General features: G+C 32.8%; 1 protein-coding gene across 1 annotated transcript in view; it reads right to left on the bottom strand.

The window, feature by feature from the left end:
• Positions 1–19770, bottom strand: part of LOC145327965 (adhesion G protein-coupled receptor L1-like) — a 48525-nt gene that overhangs the window by 22747 nt on the left and 6008 nt on the right. Inside the window, exons 6-14 of the mRNA XM_080171522.1 lie at positions 12985–13032; positions 12381–12407; positions 12007–12065; positions 6853–7813; positions 6541–6618; positions 6224–6287; positions 6040–6092; positions 5355–5416; positions 5196–5272 (exon numbers count right to left, since the gene is read on the bottom strand). Of these exons, the coding sequence (XP_080027648.1) occupies positions 5196–5272; positions 5355–5416; positions 6040–6092; positions 6224–6287; positions 6541–6618; positions 6853–7813; positions 12007–12065; positions 12381–12407; positions 12985–13032 (1429 nt within the window). The remainder of the gene's footprint in view (positions 1–5195; positions 5273–5354; positions 5417–6039; positions 6093–6223; positions 6288–6540; positions 6619–6852; positions 7814–12006; positions 12066–12380; positions 12408–12984; positions 13033–19770) is intronic.

Below are 19770 nucleotides of genomic sequence, written 5' to 3' on the forward strand. Positions count from 1 at the left end.
GACCTACCACATGTTACATTACCTGTAATATGTTCTTGCAACAAATGTTGCCAAGAGCAAAAAAAAATTTAAGGATCATGGAAAGAAAACAAAGTCATTCCTAATTAGGACAGAAGTCACTGGAAATTGGTCTAAGGAAGGCTATTTATGTCCTTCATCTAACAAAATCTAACTTAAGGGAGGTGACTTATGTCCTTTGTCTGACAAATTCTTACATTAGGAAGGCTGCTTATGTCCTTCATGTTGCAAAACTTAGCTTTTCTGTCCTTCACATAGCAAAACCTTACTAAACATAGCTTTTCTGTCCTTTACATAGCAAATTCTTGCAAAACATATCAAATTCTTGCAAAACATAGCAAATTCTTGCAAAACATAGCATTTCTGTCCTTCACATAGCAAATTCTTGCAAAACATAGCAAATTCTTGGAAAACTTAGCTTTTCTGTCCTTCACATAGCTAATTCTTGCAAAACATAGCAAATTCTTGCAAAACATAGCAAATTCTTGCAAAACATAGCAAATTCTTGCAAAACATAGCAAATTCTTGCAAAACATAGCAAATTCTTGCAAAACATAGCAAATTCTTGCAAAACATAGCAAATTCTTGGAACACTTAGCTTTGCTGTCCTTTACATAGCTAATTCTTGCAAAACATAGCAAATTCTTGGAAAACTTAGCTTTTCTGTCCTTCACATAGCTAATTCTTGCAAAACATAGCAAAATCTTACAAAACATAGCAAATTCTTACAAAACATAGCAAATTCTGGCAAAACATAGCAATTCTGGCAAAACATAGCAAATTCTTGCAAAACATAGCAAATTCTTGCAAAACTGAGCATTTCTGTCCTTCACATAGCATATTCTTGCAAAACATAGCATTTCTGTCCTTTCAATTTATGAGATCTTAAGCTACAAACAGAAAAGCTTTGCTTTTTTGTTTTCAATAAACCAGGATATCATAACACTAATGGAGTAACAATGTTGTTTGCAAAGTACAGTTGAAGCTTTCTGTCTGCCCTTGTACTATGTGTATTAGTGTCTCTGTATGTTCTCACAGCTTTAGTGGCCAGGTGGAAATATTGAGAGCCAAAATTATCAATTTAAAATTTAGAAATGTAGATTCTCTACAAAAATTTAGTCTCTTGATTTTTTTACTAGGCTCATTACATATTTTTTTTGTATTTCTTAGAAAATATATTTTTTTTTTGGCCACCTGTACATTATTATCATTTCTCCCCTTTTCTGACTGTTACCCTCTACCTAACTGGCTATCTATCTATCAAACTTATTCCATAATCCTTTACAGTAGCCAACACATAAAATATTAGACCAAAAAGTATTTAATATGAATCTAATATTTCTACATATTTATTTTTGATTATTATATCAAACTATTTTTTTCTTCATAAAATATACCTATACAATTATAAATGCTTATATAAAAGAAACAGGAGAAATTGCTCAAGAAAAAAAAATTAACTAACCCTCCCCAAAGATAAAAATTAGGTTTCTTTTTAAATAAAACAAAAAACCATAGAGTTGGACATTTGTATTTGATGAAAAGTACACACCTCTCTACATAGAGCATAGGCATATTAGTGTCATAGCTGTTAGTCTCATCTAATGCAATTTTCCATTTATCTGGTACAAACTCTAAAGATGGTTGACAACTTCATTTTCAGCGGTTCAAATAAATCAGCTGATAAATTATGTAATGATTGCAAGGGCTTACTTTGAATTTTTAGGAAAGCGGATAGAAAGTTAGATTTTTTTCTCCCCATAAATATTTAGAATTGAATAAATTAGAGTTTTTTTTATTTTTGTAATACAAAATAAAACTAATTTACCATTCCATGAAAAATCATCCCTGAAAAAAATACTTGGTTTAATTATTAGAGTAAACTGTTGTTTAATCTTTTATCTTTATACTAGCCGCTACGCCCCTAGAGGCCTCTAGTGGCACTTGAATGTTTTTTTTTATTTAAAATATCTAATTACAGAAATAGTTGGTTTATGTTTCGTTCAAGTCTCTTTTTCGGGAGGGGTAATTTTTTTCTAGGGGAGATTTCTCCTGAGAGGGTGGTGGTACCCTCCCCCAAAATAGTTATAAACCTTCCCGGGACTTATGAGAAGCTACCCTGTTAAGGAGAACCCGGTGGGTTCAGCGGTAAGCGAGATCCTTTGGTACAAACACACAAACATACAAACACACACAGATATCCTGTTACTTTAGTATAAGGATAAACCCAGGGAGGGAAAGTACATTAGACTTTAAATTGAAAGGGGTATTTTAAATTAATTATACTGGGAATGTACACAAATTTACCGGCCATTATCCCTAGAGATCCCTGAGACTTCTGTTCAAAACGAAGCTTTTCTATAATTAGGTTGGTTCTTTCTATATGTAACAGTTACCTCTTTTCGTAAATTTAGACATGATATAATTGTCTTATCAATTTCAAACTTTGCATGATGATTCCTATAACAGACCCTACTGATTTTAGAGCTACGCTTTTATGGATGTTGTCATCCTTGTTTAATTTTGTTTATACTTATACATGTTTGTATATAAATAATTTAAATTTAGATTATTCCAGATAGAGAGTAGACATTGGTCTGTTTATTACACGTTAGTCCCCAAAGTTTTATAATAACGTTTTCTTATTCGTAAATTAACCAACTTTTGGAACGTTGATTTTTGAATTGGTTGGTTAGTTTAGTTATGTGTTTAAATGTTCAACCACTAATTTTGATCTCAGAAAGGATAATTTTGTGCATCATCATTGGGGATGTATATCAATTTTCGGCCATTTTCTTTCCCTTTAGATCCCTAATTAGATCATTGATTATTCGGGAATAGTCCCTTTTGTGGCAACGCTTTAAGGGGCGATTCGTTGTATTTTAAAATGGCGTTTTAGAGGTTATATTGGGTTAGGTGATTGCCCCACAGGATATTTTATCTCCAATAATTTTATGATTCATCGTTCAGGAATATACGACGCATCGTATTATACTTAGCTTTCCACGGCAAGAGGAAAGGGGGGAACGTTTAATTAAAACAGTGGAAAAAAAACATTGTAAAATATAAAAAAATCAAATCAAAATTCTATATTTTCAATAATAGAAAAATGAGGAATAGTCCCTTTTGTGGCAACACCCCTTAAGAGGTGATTCGTCTTATATATTTTAAATGGCTTTTGATGGGTTATTTTAGTTTAGGTTAGGTTATATTGGTTAGTGATTGCCTCACAGGGTGAAAAAAATAAAGAATCGCCCCTTAAGGAGCGTTGTCAGGAAAGGGACTATACGCAAAAAACTATTTAAAATTAAACTACTCCTTAAGATCTACCAAATGGAACTGTCACATGAAATATAATTAATCTTCTTAAATATATTACATAAATTCTTTAATTCAATGCTAGGACAATGGATTTAAATTTATCTTCTCCAGTGTTCCAGTTACATGAAATTGTGGAATAAAGATTTAATTTTATTAGTTATTTTAAATAAACACTGAATAAGATAATATAAAAATGTACTCTTTAAACCTTATTTACTATTGTTAGGTTAGTTCTCATCTCCTGTAAGATAGAAGTTTAAACAGTACATTAATTTTAAATTGATAATTTTGGCTCTCAATATTTCCACCTGGCCACTAAAGCTGTGAGAACATACAGAGACACTAATACACATAGTACAAGGGCAGACAGAAAGCTTCAACTGTACTTTGCAAACAACATTGTTACTTGTTATGATATCCTGGTTTATTGAAAACAAAAAAGCAAAGTTTTTCTGTCTGTAGCAAGAATTAGCTATGTGAAGGACAGAAAAGCTAAGTTTTCCAAGAATTTGCTATGTTTTGCCAGAATTAGCTATGTTTTGCAAGAATTTGCTATGTTTTGTAAGAATTTGCTATGTTTTGCAAGAATTAGCTATGTGAAGGACAGAAAAGCTAAGTTTTCCAAGAATTTGCTATGTTTTGCAAGAATTAGCTATGTGTAGGACAGAAAAGCTAAGTTTTCCAAGAATTTGCTATGTTTTGCAAGAATTTGCTATGTTTTGACAGAATTTGCTATGTTTTGCAAGAATTTGCTATGTTTTGTAAGAATTTGCTATGTTTTGCAAGAATTAGCTATGTGAAGGACAAAAAAGCTAAGTTTTCCAAGAATTTGCTATGTTTTGCAAGAATTTGGTATGTTTTGCAAGAATTTGCTATGTGAAGGACAGAAATGCTATGTTTTGCAAGAATTTGCCGTGTTTTGCAAGAATTTGGTATATTTTGCAAGAATTTGGTATATTTTGCAAGAATTTGCTAAGTAAAGGACAGAAATGCTATGTTTTGCAAGAATTTGCTATGTTTTGCAAGAATTTGCTATGTGAAGGACAGAAATGCTATGTTTTGCAAGAATTTGCTATGTTTTGCAAGAATTTGCTATGTTTTGCAAGAATTTGCTAAGTTTTGCAAGAATTTGCTATGTTTTGCAAGAATTTGCTATGTGAAGGACAGAAATGCTATGTTTTGCAAGAATTTGCTATGTTTTGCAAGAATTTGCTATGTTTTGCAAGAATTTGCTATGTTTTGCAAGAATTTGCTATGTGAAGGACAGATAAACTATTTTATGCAAGATTTTGCTATGTGAAGGACTAAAAAGCTAGGTTTTGTGTGGTGAAGGGAGGCTACTTATGTACTTCATCTTGCAAAATCTTTGTTAAGGGAGACAAGTATACCCTTCATCTAACAAATTCTCACCTAAGGGAAGCTACTTATGTCCTTCCTAGAAAGGTGACTTCTGTCCTAATTAAGGAATGACTTTGTTTTCTTTCCATGATCCAAATTTAAATTACATTTTCCATTAAAAATATACTTAAAATCAGGAGAGTGGAAGATCTACAAAGTTATATAAAATTATATGAAAACTGAAGAGTAAATATCCTAGAAAATATCTTGATAATATAGAGACTGTGATTGAACCTCTGTAAATAAAGAAAAGATTTCTGCAATTTTATAAATTGTACTAATCCTCATGTCAAGTTTAGGACTAATCTAAATCAGTCAGTGCTATCATGTTTTCGATTTACCTACTATATGAGGCCAAATGAAGAAAAGCAGTATTTTAAATTTTAAGGAAAGAATGAAAGAAACAAGGCTTCCTGAAAAACTCTTTATTTGGCATAATAATTTAATGCACACTTTACCTAGATTCATTTTGTCCATCAAACACTAGTTTATCTAATGCCTCTGTTAATCTGATTATAGTTCCTCCAAATTGCTCCTAATCAATATAAGAAAATAAATAACTTAAAATGATATTTACTTTTTATTTTCTAAGTTAGAGAAGTGAAAAAAGTCAATACCTTGTTATCCTGGCTCAATTCTTCATTTATGTAATCAACAATCTCATTATCTGTATTGAAACCTTTACAAACATGATTTGAGAGTATTGTGTTAGATTATTTAACTGTAAAATAAAGTTTTAGAATCACAGACTTTTTGACCAAAAGACAGACAGGATGGAATTCAAAAAGAAATGTGTTGTTATCAATACAAAAATATCACCATAAAAAGCAGCAATTATAGCTCAAAAAAGGAATAAAAAAATAAATATAATTAACTGCCTTAGAACAGACACACTGACAAACAAAAGGAGAGACAAACAGATGAATACCAAATAACTATTCTCAATTTATCAGAATATATTTCAAATTTTGTGAAACTTAGATAACAACAAGACCACTGTAGCTGCCTCACTCACAAAGTCTGGGTTTCTGATGTCTTATTTCTTAGGGAAACTATCAACTATTCAAAAATGTTATATAAAGTGTACTTTCTTATTAAGATATTGTAACACGTCAGGAATAAGGTATAACCAACAAGCAAAATAAATCTAAAATAGTATTTGGGGGGCAAATGGAGAGGTCGTCAATTTTAAAATATGGTGCCCCCCAACAACAGCTGATTTTCTTCTGAATTAATTTTGTTATTGGTATAAGCTGGTAACATGTAGCCTGTTTGATAAAATAACAGTTTAAATATTTTCACCTTGATTTATCATGCTGTTTATGTCCTCTACCCAGGATTCAAAACATTGGCTCCTAAAAATGATTTTTGTTTTCAACCTATCCAACAATTGTTAATGCCATTTGTTTAAAGGACCTCTAGGAACATTTCACTTCTATTTTTAAGATGTAAATATTTTTTTTGTTGGTTTTAAATAATAACTTACCTATCAGGCTCTGAACTGTTGAAGTCTCCTATTATTCCATCACAGAACCAAAACGAATATCCTTCTGAAATATTTTAAAAGATAACTCAATTCTTATATCACAATGTACATTTAAGGTTTAGTTACATAAAAAAAAATTTCTTTGCTTTTATAAAATACTTTTCAGCAACCTGTATAATATTTCATATACTTTTACTAATTTCAGGTTTGAAATGATCACTTAGAAACTTTATTTTAACATAAACCATGTCTTTTTCTATTATGTTTAATTTTGTTAATCTAAACATCTAAACATTGAAATTGACAGTATACTGCACCTGTGGAATTAGAAGTTTCAGAACAGTTTTTTATTGCTAGTTCATTAAATAATGCTACCCATTCAAGACCACGTTTATCTATAAATAATATTTTAAACATTATACTACAAACGCCATAAGTAATCATTAAATACAACTTTGAAACTCTCTGGAATGCTATTTGGGCCTTTTGTTTACTTTTTTTCTATGGAAATTCAGAACTTGAATTTGTTTTAACATCAAAACATCATCATATATGATTCAGAATAGTAATGACCTATTCTATTTTTAAAAAAGTTAATGCCTGCTCTGTCTATTGATTTATTTTATTACCTATTTTAGTACATTCTCTAACTGTTGTTGTTGTTGTTGTAATTGTTGTGGTATTTGTTGTTGATAGAGTTGTAATAGTTGTTGTAACAGTGATAGTGGTGGTTATTGTTGTTGTTTTACTGTTGGTAGAAGTTGTTGTTGTAGTAGTGGTAGTTGATGGAGTAGGAGTTGTTTTTGTTGTAGTAGCGATGGTAGTTATTGTTGATAGAGTTGTAGTAGTTGTTGTAGTAGTAATAGTGGTTATTGTTGATGTTTTACTATTGGTAGTGTTTGTTGTTGTAATAGTATAAGTGGTGGTTATTGATGTAGTAGCTTCTGAAATTGTTGGTGATGTATATGCTTCTGAAGTTGCTGGTGATGTAGTAGCTTCTGAAGTTTCTGATGATGCAGTAGCTTCTGAAGTTGCTGGTGATGTAGTAGCTTCTGAAGTTGCTGGTGATGTAGTAGCTTCTGAAGTTCCTGATGATGCAATAGCTTCTGAACTTCCTGATGATGCAGTAGCTTCTGAAGTTCCTGATGATGCAGTAGCTTCTGAAGTTGCTGGTGATGTAGTAGCTTCTGAAGTTCCTGATGATGCAGTAGCTTCTGAAGTTCCTGAAGATGCAGTAGCTTCTGAAGTTGCTGGTGATGTAGTAGCTTCTGAAGTTCCTGATGATGCAATAGCTTCTGAAGTTCCTGATGATGCAGTAGCTTCTGAAGTTCCTGATGATGCAGTAGCTTCTGAAGTTCCTGATGATGCAGTAGCTTCTGAAGTTCCTGATGATGCAGTAGCTTCTGAAGTTCCTGATGATGCAGTAGCTTCTGAAGTTACTGATGATGCAGTAGCTTCTGAAGTTGCTGGTAATGTAGTAGCTTCTGAAGTTGTTAGTGGTGTAGTATCATCTGAAGTGGTTGTTGTTGTAGAAGTGGTAGTTGTTGGAGTAGGAGTTGATGTTGATAGAGTAGTGGTTTCCAAATGTTTCTGAAAAATAGAAAGATATCATTAAGAAACAATAAATTTTTCTTACATAATTCTTATGTCCCAGGGTAGATTTAGTTGCATCATGATATCAATTTATCAAAACCATAACCCTATTGCATTGGTGTTTAGACATTTACTATTCTTTGAGGCAATGCAAGTCAAAGCTAAGATTGAAAGAAATTTTTCTAGATTATATACAGGGTGCAGCACATAAATCAAGACGTTTTTTAAACAGTCATAGCGTCAAAACTACTTGACCAATCAGGACGTTTGACCTCACTATAAAAAGCTTAGGTAATGACCTTTTAGCACAAAAAATCTTTGGACGAAGATGGACCTGTACACCAAGCTGGCCACGCATATGTACAACAAGGCAGATTCCAAATGCGCCGGTGGTTTAATATGGATTCTACACTAGGGCCCACAAAATCTGACCTTAGCCCATCTGTAGGTGAGGAAGAGTTATGCAACTTGCAAGGGATACTGTTAGATACATAAGTAAGACACTAGAGTGATGCTCTATCTGAAATGGCTTGGCTCTAGAACTCCAGCAAAGTGAAAAGGGGCAGATTTTGAGATGTAAAAAACGTCAAAAACCGTGAAATTTTGTGAAAATTTCTCAGTTCTTGACTTCAGGTACCCAAATTGAACTTTAAAACTCATTTCAGACTATGGGTTGTGCTGACAACCCTAGCTGAAATCTCATGCAATTTCTAAAAAGGCAAAGAACGTCGTTCTAGCTCAACTGTGGTCCAAATAAGAGCCTCAGTGTCTAAGAGTAGCTTGAAAGTTGGGCTAATTTGGATACTGCAGTTACTCATATTCCTAAGGAAATGTGGTCACCCAGCAGCCCGATCTTAATTCAATGAACTTTTGGGCCTGGGGCTACTTTGAAGCATGCACCAATAGGTGTGCCCATACCACAAAGACCTCCCTCATTGCCACTATCAAGGAAAACTATGCCAGCTTGGATATGTACATTTTGATCTGGACCTGCCAGCGGTTGAGTAGGCGGGTTGAGGCAGTGATTGAGGTTGGCGGCCATTTTTTTTCAATAATCTAATAGTCATATACCTGTTATGTCTCTCAGTTTTTAAAATTCAATAAAATCTTTAAAATTGACGATTCTATGTTCATTTGTTTAAAAATTAGAATTTGTCTCGATTTATGTGCCACACCCTGTAAATGTGCAGTTAATTGTAAAATATTTTTATTAAAGTACAGTCTGATAAAAGTATATCCTAAAGTATACCCTAAATTCATGACTTTTTTTCTTGATGCTAAACCCCTACTAAACCCCTTTTTATTTTTATCAAAAATATATTTAAAGAGATCACGAATTAGTTTTTTCAGAATTCATTTTTATTTACCTTTCCTTGTTTTTTAAGTAATTTTCGTACAATAATTTCTTAAAAGCTCCAAGAAGTTAGAAAAAAATTTGATTAAAATGCCATGCTCAATTCAACACGAAGTTAACGTTAAAGTCTGAGCAACAATTAAACTATAAGAAAAAAAGCCATTTCTTCGCTTGCAGATAAAAACTAAAAAATCAATACTTAGGAAATAATTTTGTAATAAACCTCTACTAATATTTGTCTTCGAACTTTCTTTAAAATGTAATGAAAAAGTTTGGTTTATTTTATAAAATCATTAACAGAATTTCGGTATGTTTCAGCCGGTATAAAGACAATAGAAAAATTGCTTAAATCTATAGAAAGAATGATATTTAAGATTTAAATTGTTCAAAAAGTAAAAATTTATTATATTTGCTATATACTTCAGCAAAAAATTCAATCATTTTATTAAAGTTTTTCCATAAAAATAAACATTACTTTTTTTATTCCAAAATGAATAGTTATTGCAATTTGTCACACACACACACACACGCACACACACACTATCGTAGTATACACACACACACACTTAACGCCCCACCCGCACACCCATTGCTACATAATTAACCAGGGAACTAGAGGCATAAGACAAGAGCCGTTAATTTAATGGATATTCACAATGAAAATATACACAAAATTCTATGAAAGTCTCCAAAGTTAATTAGCCAACTAACAAAATGTTATTAACTTTGGGAACTAATGTAATAAAAAGCCAAATATCCATTTTCTCCCTGCATACGATCACATACTGAAGGGTGAGTTTTAAATGAAAAGATTTAACAATATCCTATTCTATAAAGTTGTAAGCTTTTTTTATCTGTAGAGAAGGATCTCGCTAACCGCTGAAACGATATGGTTCACTTTTACAGTTAAGCTTCTTTTAGTTTTTGGGAAAAGTTTTAGGCTATTTTATTTTTATTAAAAAAGTCGTTCGTTGGTTTTAAGCTATTTTTCTGCCCTTTTATATCCCTTTGAATATTAAATAGAAATTAGAAAATATAAATTTAGATTAGAATGACTTTTTATAGATTTGAATGGTTTAATCTTTTTACACTTTAAATAATATTTAATTAACAACTAACGTAGAGGTAGAAATAGCAAAGTGAAAGAAGAGAAACAGAGAGAGAGAGAGAGAGGGAGGGAGGGAGGGAGAGAGAGATAGAGAGAGAGAGAGAGAGAGAGAGAGAGAGAGAGAGAGAGAGAGAGAGAGAGAGAGAGAGAGAGAAGAGAGAGAGAGAGGAGAGAGAGAGAGAGAGAGGTAACGCAAAAAGCCGGGCCAGTAAATAACATTTCAAGTTTTGATCTGTTACTTTTTTTTATTTTTTGCATTTTTATCATTAAAATGACTGTCTTGTGTGTTACTTTTAAATGACATTTTAAAAAAAACATAACGTATTAAACTGTTTTTAACCTATTTTTAAAACATATATCAAAAATATACTATGACACCAGTAGAATTAAACTGCAGAGCCTAAATTTGAATTAAGTCCCCAATAAACTTTTTTGAGGGGATTTAAAAATTAATTTTACTGTTGCTGTGGTCTTTTTTGATCAGAGCAAAAGGTCTTTTTTTATTTGGGTAAAATTCGTAGCTTTTAGAGTGTTTTGCTTCATATATATAGTATTCTGGTATAGAGTAAAATTAGGCCTTTTGATTTCATCTAAATTAATTCATTAAAAACTTAATTCTTTACAATATATCAATGAATTAACTTTATCGTGCTTGTTTTCCATCACTTATTAAAAACACAAAAAAATTGGCTGTAAAGGGTTAAATAGTGAAAGATGACAACAAACGTTTACACAATACAACAAATTTTTTTTGTCACATATACAAATATGATAAAATATAAGATTATTCAAACTTATTTTTTTTAATATTTTTAAATAGCATGTATCTTTTATCTGTATAGTTTTCATTCTTTTCATTTTAATTAAATAAAAATTATTTAACTACATTGGAAATAAGTCACTTTGTGAAAACACTCTTTTTTGAATTGTAAAAAACTGAAATGAAACAAGGCTTCTAATTGGTTCAGACTTCAGAATAATATGTTTTATTTTAATGTTAAATTTCTTCTATATAAATTATTGTTTTAGAAAAAAATTATTTGCATCGAACAGAGTAGAGTTTTTATTATTGTATTGATATAATCTGAATCACATCAAATTGTTCTGTAAGAAACAATTTAACCCCAAACTAAAAAATGCTTTTGCTTCTATCAAAATGATCACAGCAACATATAAAATTGATTTTTAAATCCCCCAAAAAAAGTTTATTGGGGACTTAATTCAAATTTGGGCTCTGCAGTCTGATTCTACTGGTGTCATAGTATATTTTTGATATATGATAAAAAAATAGGTTAAAAACAGTTTAACTATTTTGAATGCAATTATCTATAAATCACTACAATTATTCGTATTTAATGCATTTATTATTCAGTTTTCTTAAAAATGGTGTTCACGGTAGTGTAAAGTTCAGAAAATTTAAAAATTCTTTTTCATTTAATTGAATAATTGTCATTTTTTAAGGCAATATTTTTAAAAAATTATCTCTAATTGCCAGTTATCTACCTATATATATAACGTTATTTGCAAATTCACAGCCACTTTAAGAAGAGTTGTGGCTTTCAGCTAGGCACTTTCAGGGAAATCATCTGCTTCTCTGTAAATTAGTCAGCTAAGATTTTGCAATAAATGGATTTTAGGTTTTAGACCTTTTCATAATTTTGCCAATATAAATTGTCTATTCTTTTTTGGAGATTTATTTCTATACTTTGCAATATCATTATTTTTTACCTTGCAATAAGAAGAATCCACGGAAGCATAACAACCCCAACCAGAGTTTGGTAAAAATGCTATAAAAATCATTATCAGTAGTCAAAAATATTTTTGCTCTGTACCTTGCTGACCCTCACAGGTTTGCTGGCATCTTGTGCCCACAATTGTGGAAATTATAATCTATTATATTCCATTATGCCTTTTTGACTACAATAGCATAGAAATATGATTTGATGTATGGATAAGGATTTTTAATAAAAGATTCTAAATTAAAGAATATATATTATAATGAATTTCAACTCATTTAATGAGCTTTGCTTTTATGGTTGTTTACATTTTATATTAATTTTTTGTTATTCAATGTATAATCTTAATAGAATATGAAATGTTACCGTATTCTCCAGAACAAAAATTCTCACCTAATAATATTTATAATTAAGTATGCAATATTCAAATTTATTGTTTCAAATTTTTTAATTAAATTGAAATGACACCCTACTTATGTCATTAAAAATACTGAAGCTACTTAAAACATCTATATAAAATAGTAGAATAATGTGACTCAAACTATTACTTGTCCATACATTCATAGAATTACAGATCAGATAACAATCTTTTGTGAAGCATTACAAAAATAATTGTTTCATACTATTTAGTCTTTACTTTACTCCTATTATTGACAGAATGAAATTGCAAGCACCACTTACACACACACACACATACTACAACACTCACACATACATACACTTTGACATTATAGTTTTTTGAATGCATAAATTCACACACTTAAAAATACGCTTAAGCAGGGCATATAGCACTTCACTATTTGTTAAATAAACTTTACTGTTATTTGTGTTTATTTTATAATGATCAAGATAATTAGTATTATATAATTTATGTAAGTAAAATAATAATTTAGTTGTTAAATCTAACAGGGAAGTGATGTAATAAGATTTTTACAAAGTGGAAAGATTAGATTTAAAAATAATAACTTACTTATTTGGACAAAACCAGGAACACATAACCAAAGCCCATGACAATCACCTAAATATGAATAGCATGATCAAGACAATGGAATACAAAATATCTACTTCCCCTTATTGTGTATTATCCTATTATAATTGTTGTCTGAACTAATAGAGTAAAAGATTAACTGTATCTTCTCATGTGTTATTAATCCTTAAAATACATTATGCAAAATTTTTCTAAGAAGTAAACACTGCATCTATAGTGTATGATAAGATTTTGTTTAAGTTAATCTATGCCCCACTATACTCATCTGTTTTGGCTGCGATCCAAACAAGGCCAATTTTTCAAATACGTATCATATGTCCAGTTATAGATAGCCCTGACCAGGAATGAGATGAATGGTAAAATAGGTGGTCGTTCAAGTTTTTATTAAACTCATAAAAGAGAGGACAATCCCTGTAACAAGAAATACATAACTAGTACATTTTAAAGCATATTATCCATAAAATATCAAATGCTTTTTTGTGACCGTTTTGGCATTGTTTAATTTAAAACTAAAAGCAAAATTCTTAGGTCATCATCATCATCGCCATTTATCTCTTCTTTTCAGAATATAGGCCACGCACAATTTTTCTCCATTTATCTTTGAATTGGGCCTCAGTAGAGGCTTCACTGAAAGATGATAAATTCTCATCTCTCAGTTCCTCCAGGAATTCCCTCCTCCAGGTTGTTTTTGGTCTACCTGGTTTCCTCTTTCCTGTGTACCTATCAAAATCTAAAATTATCTAGGCTTAAAAAATCTTCATTACATCAAAACTCTGGGGTTTATGAAAACCTATAAAAATATCTGTTCTTAGAAAAACATCTTTTTTGTTTTATTTTATCATTTTTCAACTAAAAAATATTTATGTAGATTTTAAAAAATATCTTTAAGCTTCATACCACGCTTGTAATCTCAATTTCTTATTTTTGGGTGGGTAAAAGCTGATAAAATAAATCTCATAACTGTGATAACACATTCATGAAGCACTCATTTGCACTATCAAGCTCTATACACACAAAATTCATTCAAATCATCCACATTCAAAACAAAACTCACATGTGCATGCAGCCAAAAATGCTTCGCTCTCTGCTCCATAGGAGACGAACCAGAGATGCTTAAAATGTCATCCTTACAACATTATTTAAACCCCAAACAAACATAATATGCAAATCTGAATTTTCAAACTAGCAGCTTTATTATTCATTTAGGATGATTTTACAATTAATATGAAATGTAGATGCCTCCTTTGGTTACAAAATTCCACTGTTATTTTTTTTTAATCAGCACCAATAAACCACAAGATCTCAAAAACAGCATTTGGGGGAAATACTGGTGAACAAAAATAGTATTCAAATCCAAAACAAAGCAATAAAAAAAAGGTTTTTGGGCACTTTTCTCTTCTTTTAAAGATTGATTCTGTTAAATTATTAATTTTTTAAAGGGATTTATGCATTAATTAATATGAAATATAGTGTAAAGTAGAAATTCATGATTTTTCTAAATAAGAAATGTTTGAAAAAATAATTTCGATCCCTATCACTTTAGAGGACAGCTGCTAACCCCCAGTCTTATGGATGAACCTAAATACATGTTAAAGATAAAAATTACCCTAAAAATTTACAGTAAAATTTCACATGTTGTCCTCTAAAGTGATAGGGAACGAATTTATTTTTTTCAAACATTTCTTATTTAGAAAAATCATTAATTTCTACCTTATACTATATTTCATAATAGCTAATGCATAAATCACTTTAAAAATTATTATTTTATTAGAATTAATCTTTAAAAGAGGAAAAAAGTGCCAAAAGACCTTTTTTTATTGCTTTGTTTTGGATTTGCATATTATTTTTGTTCACCAGTATTTCCCCCAAATGCTGTTTTTGAGATTTTGTGGTTTATTGGTGCTTATGAATAAAAAATAACAGTCAAATTTTGTAATCAAAAAAGGCATCTACATTTTATATTTATTGTAAAATAATCCAAAATGAATAATAAAGCTGCTAGTTTGAAAATTCAGATTTGCATATTATGTTTGTGGGGGTTTATTATATCAGAAAAGATTTTTCGTCCTTTTTGAAAACAACTAAACGTCCAATACACACTTGATTTCCAACTTTTTTGGAATTTCACATTTTTCCACATTGGCAAGGGTTACTGGGCCTATATAAAACCCTGTGAAACTTGAAACAGGTTTTTTAATTCAAAAACAACGGGCGTGCAGGGGGGAATAAAAAGTGCCCACCCCCTTATAAAACCAAAAATTGAAATTCCTTCAAACACAGGCATGTTGCATATCAAAATGACCGCATTGGAATGCTGACTATGAATCTGAAAACCGTTTTGAAAAATATTGCTCCTAGTTCGAATAAGAGCTCATTAAGTACCTAAAAAGGCTGATTTAGTCAAAATTGTTCATTTTGGTAGGTTATTTGAAAATTATTTCAGACTGAATCAATATTTTTCAAAACGGTTTTCAGCATTTCAATGCGGTCATTTTGATATGCAACATGCCTGTGTTTGAAGGAATTTCCATTTTTGTTTTTTTATATGTGGAAAAATGTGAAATTCCAAAAAAGTTGGAAATCAACCTGCCTTAATACACACCCCCTGTTGAAGAAAAAAGAAAAATCCCTCAAACACGTAGATGCCACACCACTAATTTTACAATATCCAATATATAATGGCCCCGTATCCAGAGCACCACATACATATTCACACTTATACTAATACCATTTTAGGCACAAGTCTCAACTATCCGTAAATCAACTTTACATAATCTTCTTGTTGACACACGTTGATTTTCTGTAGGACTGGCAGCTGTCACTCGAAACCAGCACACTTCAGTCTTCCTTCTCAGGTAGATCTCAAGCACTTGACCCAGGCGGTAACTTCTCTCCAACATATTCTCGTTCATTACAAGAACAATATCATCAACCTCCAGGTTCTCTCCCTCCTGGTTCCAACGTCCTGCTTGGATGAGCTGCGGCAACACTTCTGTACGATATATAGTCCAGAATTCATCTACCTTCTTCTGTAAGTAGGTCAACCTGTGGGTAGGGGCTGATCCTCTCAGATTCCTCCAGCTTCCAATCGTTTCTGGTCCCCTTCCTCCCAATAATTGTGATGGGGCAATACTCCTAAATTCCAGGTTGCCAGCATCCTCCACCAGAAGTGGATGAGAATTAACAATTTTTGCCACTTCTAAACATATAGTGTTTAATTCATTGATGGTTAAATGCACACCATCTAACTTCTTCTTCAGTTGTCTGTTCATAAGACCAATAATACATTCGCTCCCCCAACAAAGTTGTGGGCTTGGGGAGGACAGATAATCCAAGTAAAATCTGCCTCCGGATAATGTTTGTCCCTTGGCACCGATAAGTTGGGTGCCACTGTCACTGATAATCCTCCTGGGCAGCCAATAAGTGGCCGTCAGCTTCCTCAAACTCATCAGCAACAAATCTGTTGAATAACCATCCATAGAATCCACAAACACAGCTCGGCTAAACTGACACACCACAACGCATAACCAAACAAGCTTGTTTGTTTCTGATGTCCTCGTATCACATCCAGGCCTCAGCATCTTCACAGGGCCTGCCAGATCGATCTGGCAGACCTCAAAGGACTCCAATGCCCTTGTCCTGTCACCTATTAAATCTGATATGACAGGTGTTATACATTCTGCTCTCTCCAGCGTACATGAATTAAACTTCTTCATGACAGCTTAGCTAATCTTCTCCTGCAGACCATCCATGCCCATGACCTGCTAAGGGCTAAAGTGTACTTTACTCTAGAATGCATGATGTCATGACTGGCTTGCATGACCAATTTAGCCAACATATTAGTTGGCTCAAACAACATTAATCCTTCAGCAGCAGGATCAGTAAACTATTCACTAGCAATCTTATCCTGCAGTCTTTCCTCACCATGACCACGGACTCTAATCACATAAAACTCGCGGCTGCTGTAGCTGCCATCAGCCTGTGGCATCAGCCACTTAACTGTAATTTTTTTTTCAAATGCCAAATCTCTCTCTTCTTTCTGGTGGCTTGACACCAGCAACAGGTCAGCAGCTAAACTGACATCATCTGGGGTAGGTATGTTAATCTCATCTTGGATGTTTCCCACCACCTGTCTTGACAACAAACTCCAAAACTTCTGACTAGCTCTCAAAACAGTTGCAACAACACGTTTTACCTTTGCAAAGGTACGATTCCTCTGAATTGATTAAGAGTACAACTCCTCACCATCAATAACTTCAGCTCTGTTGCACATAATTTCAGCAATCGTGCTATTCATTTCTTCCTTAGGTATGTTTCCCTGAATACATGTAGCCGTCTTGACCAACCACGAATCCTCATCCAATCTCAACCATGCTGGTCCTGTTTGATACGTAGAACTAGGCTGTTGGTCCTCCACTGTAGCATTGGGCCTGGACCCAGATCTGAAATGTACACCCCAGGTACCCAGAACCATTCATCTGGCCGCGTGAAACTCTGTATTTCTGACACGCAGTGCTTGTTAAACACATTGAGCTGCACAGATTCAGACCTAATCTGAAACAATGCACAGGTAGAATTAGTAAATAACCTCCGACCAGACAATCCAAAAGGCATGGCTTCTTCAACAACCAGAGCCAGCCTTACACCACACAAAGTGCAAAGCATCTCCATGCACAGAATGTTCTCGCAGCGTGTTTTGGCGGACACCAGTGAAACATAATAACTGTTCACTGTTAGCCACCTCAAATAAACCATGCAGCAGTATGCTGAACTTTATCCTCCCAGTCTAGCTTTTCCAGTGAAATAAGCCTCATAATTATCTTACCCTTCAGCATTATTGGTGACAACAATCCAGCAGGATCATAATCTTGCAGCAACAGCCTCCAGACTGTCTGCTTACTTAAATACACAGGTACACAAGCCTCGACATTGTCAAAGTTGATTACAGGACCAGTTTTCAGCCCCTTTTTCTTCACATGCACATTTGCTCTCTTGACTTGATCTCCAGTGTAGAAAACTTCTTTAAACTTGAAAGAACCATTTTCCATAATATTTTCAGCAACAACAATCATTTCCTTGGCTTCTCCCACACTATGAAGGTAGGTCATCAATATAAGTATCAGTGATTAACTTGTCAGCTGCTGATGCCTGCGGCAGTTTAAACACCTCTTAAGAATTGGGTAGGTAGGTATTTTCTTTAACTTCATCCTCAGATTTACGTCTGTAGATATCTACACAAGTAATCTTACTGGAGTTGTAAAACTCTCTAGCACCAGCTATATTGCGGCTGCCAAAAATTGGGTAAAAGCTGATAAAATAAATCTCATACCTTTGATAACACATTCATGAAGCACTCATTTGCACTATCAGGCTCTATACACACAAAAAGACATCATGTCTATTGAAAAAGAAATAATCTTATATCTTTTCCATTCCACATTCAAAACAAAACTCACATATGCACGCAGCCAAAAATGCCGCGCTCTCTGATCCATCAGAGACAAACCAGAGATGCAAAAATGTCTTCACAACATTATTCACTAAACCTCAACATTATATCAGAAAAGATTTTTTGTCCTTTCTGAAAACAACTAAATGTTCAATACACCATCTATTGAGTATGTCATAAAAAAATTAAATGGAAAAATCATGAAACCTTTTAAAAATGTATAATGGTAATTTGAAGCATTGGGCTATAAGAAAATGTGAAAATCTACGAATCAATCTAGCACCCCAACCAATCGCAATTCTTTTAACCCTTACAGATCGGGGGGGGGGGTCATATTGACCCCCCCCCCTCTAGTTTTTTCAATGTCATTTTTTTTGTAGGTAAGATAGAGAGTTGTGACTTCATGACTTTTTAAGTTTAGTAATTATACGTCAGCAAGAGTTTATCTTATAAGGATATCTGGTCTGTGTCGGTCGTGACGTCCGGTCAAAGTCGGTTGGGTAGCACCAAAATTAGAAAAAAATTCTAAATAAATCCTAATTTCTACATTATGACTTTTGTGTATAAGGTAGAAACCTAAATTTTTTTTGGTGAATACTTAGATATCAATGACCTTCTGTTATGACCGTTTGACCGCTCCCTGACCGACATTATGACCGATTTTTGTCTGGCTTTTACTACAGACATATATCATGTATATCGTGGCTTCTATTACAGCTAGAGACCTATAATTTTTTTTGGGTAAATCCTTGAGCAACAATAAACATATAGAAATATTAATTGGCGGCGCCAACCGCCGTTTTACCGCCGTAACCGCCGAAAATGGCGGTTTCCGTTATTTGCCGTTTTTCGGCGAAGATCAGAAAAAGTATTTTTTTTGTTATGAAAAATAAAAGTTCGTCCATAAATTTGGTCATCCTAGCTGCAAAATTAGCCGCTTTACAGCTGTTTTAAAATTTAGCGGCTGGCCGCTAAAAACCGGCTAAAGAGTGGTCTGACTGCTATGACTAGAAAAAGTAATTTTCTCTAAAAATACACATGAACCACCAGAAAAAAATTTTACGTCTTTATCTGTAACAGGAGCCGAGATAGAGGGGGGGGTCAATATGACCCCCCCCCCCCCCCCCGATCTATTAAGGTGGGAATTGGGGCCCGATCTGTAAGGGTTAAAACTTGATGAAAATATGTAGAATGTTGACTTCATTAATCCCTGAAAATTCCAGCTGTTTATCTTAAACAGGAGTTGGACAAAATCACAAAAACTTGAAAAACTGGTATTATCCTCATAGGAAAATTTTCTCAAAATTTGACAATTTTTA

Source organism: Acartia tonsa, chromosome 1, assembly GCF_053477335.1.
Source record: "Acartia tonsa isolate MP-2025a chromosome 1, ASM5347733v1, whole genome shotgun sequence".
Lineage (NCBI taxonomy): Eukaryota > Metazoa > Arthropoda > Copepoda > Calanoida > Acartiidae > Acartia > Acartia tonsa.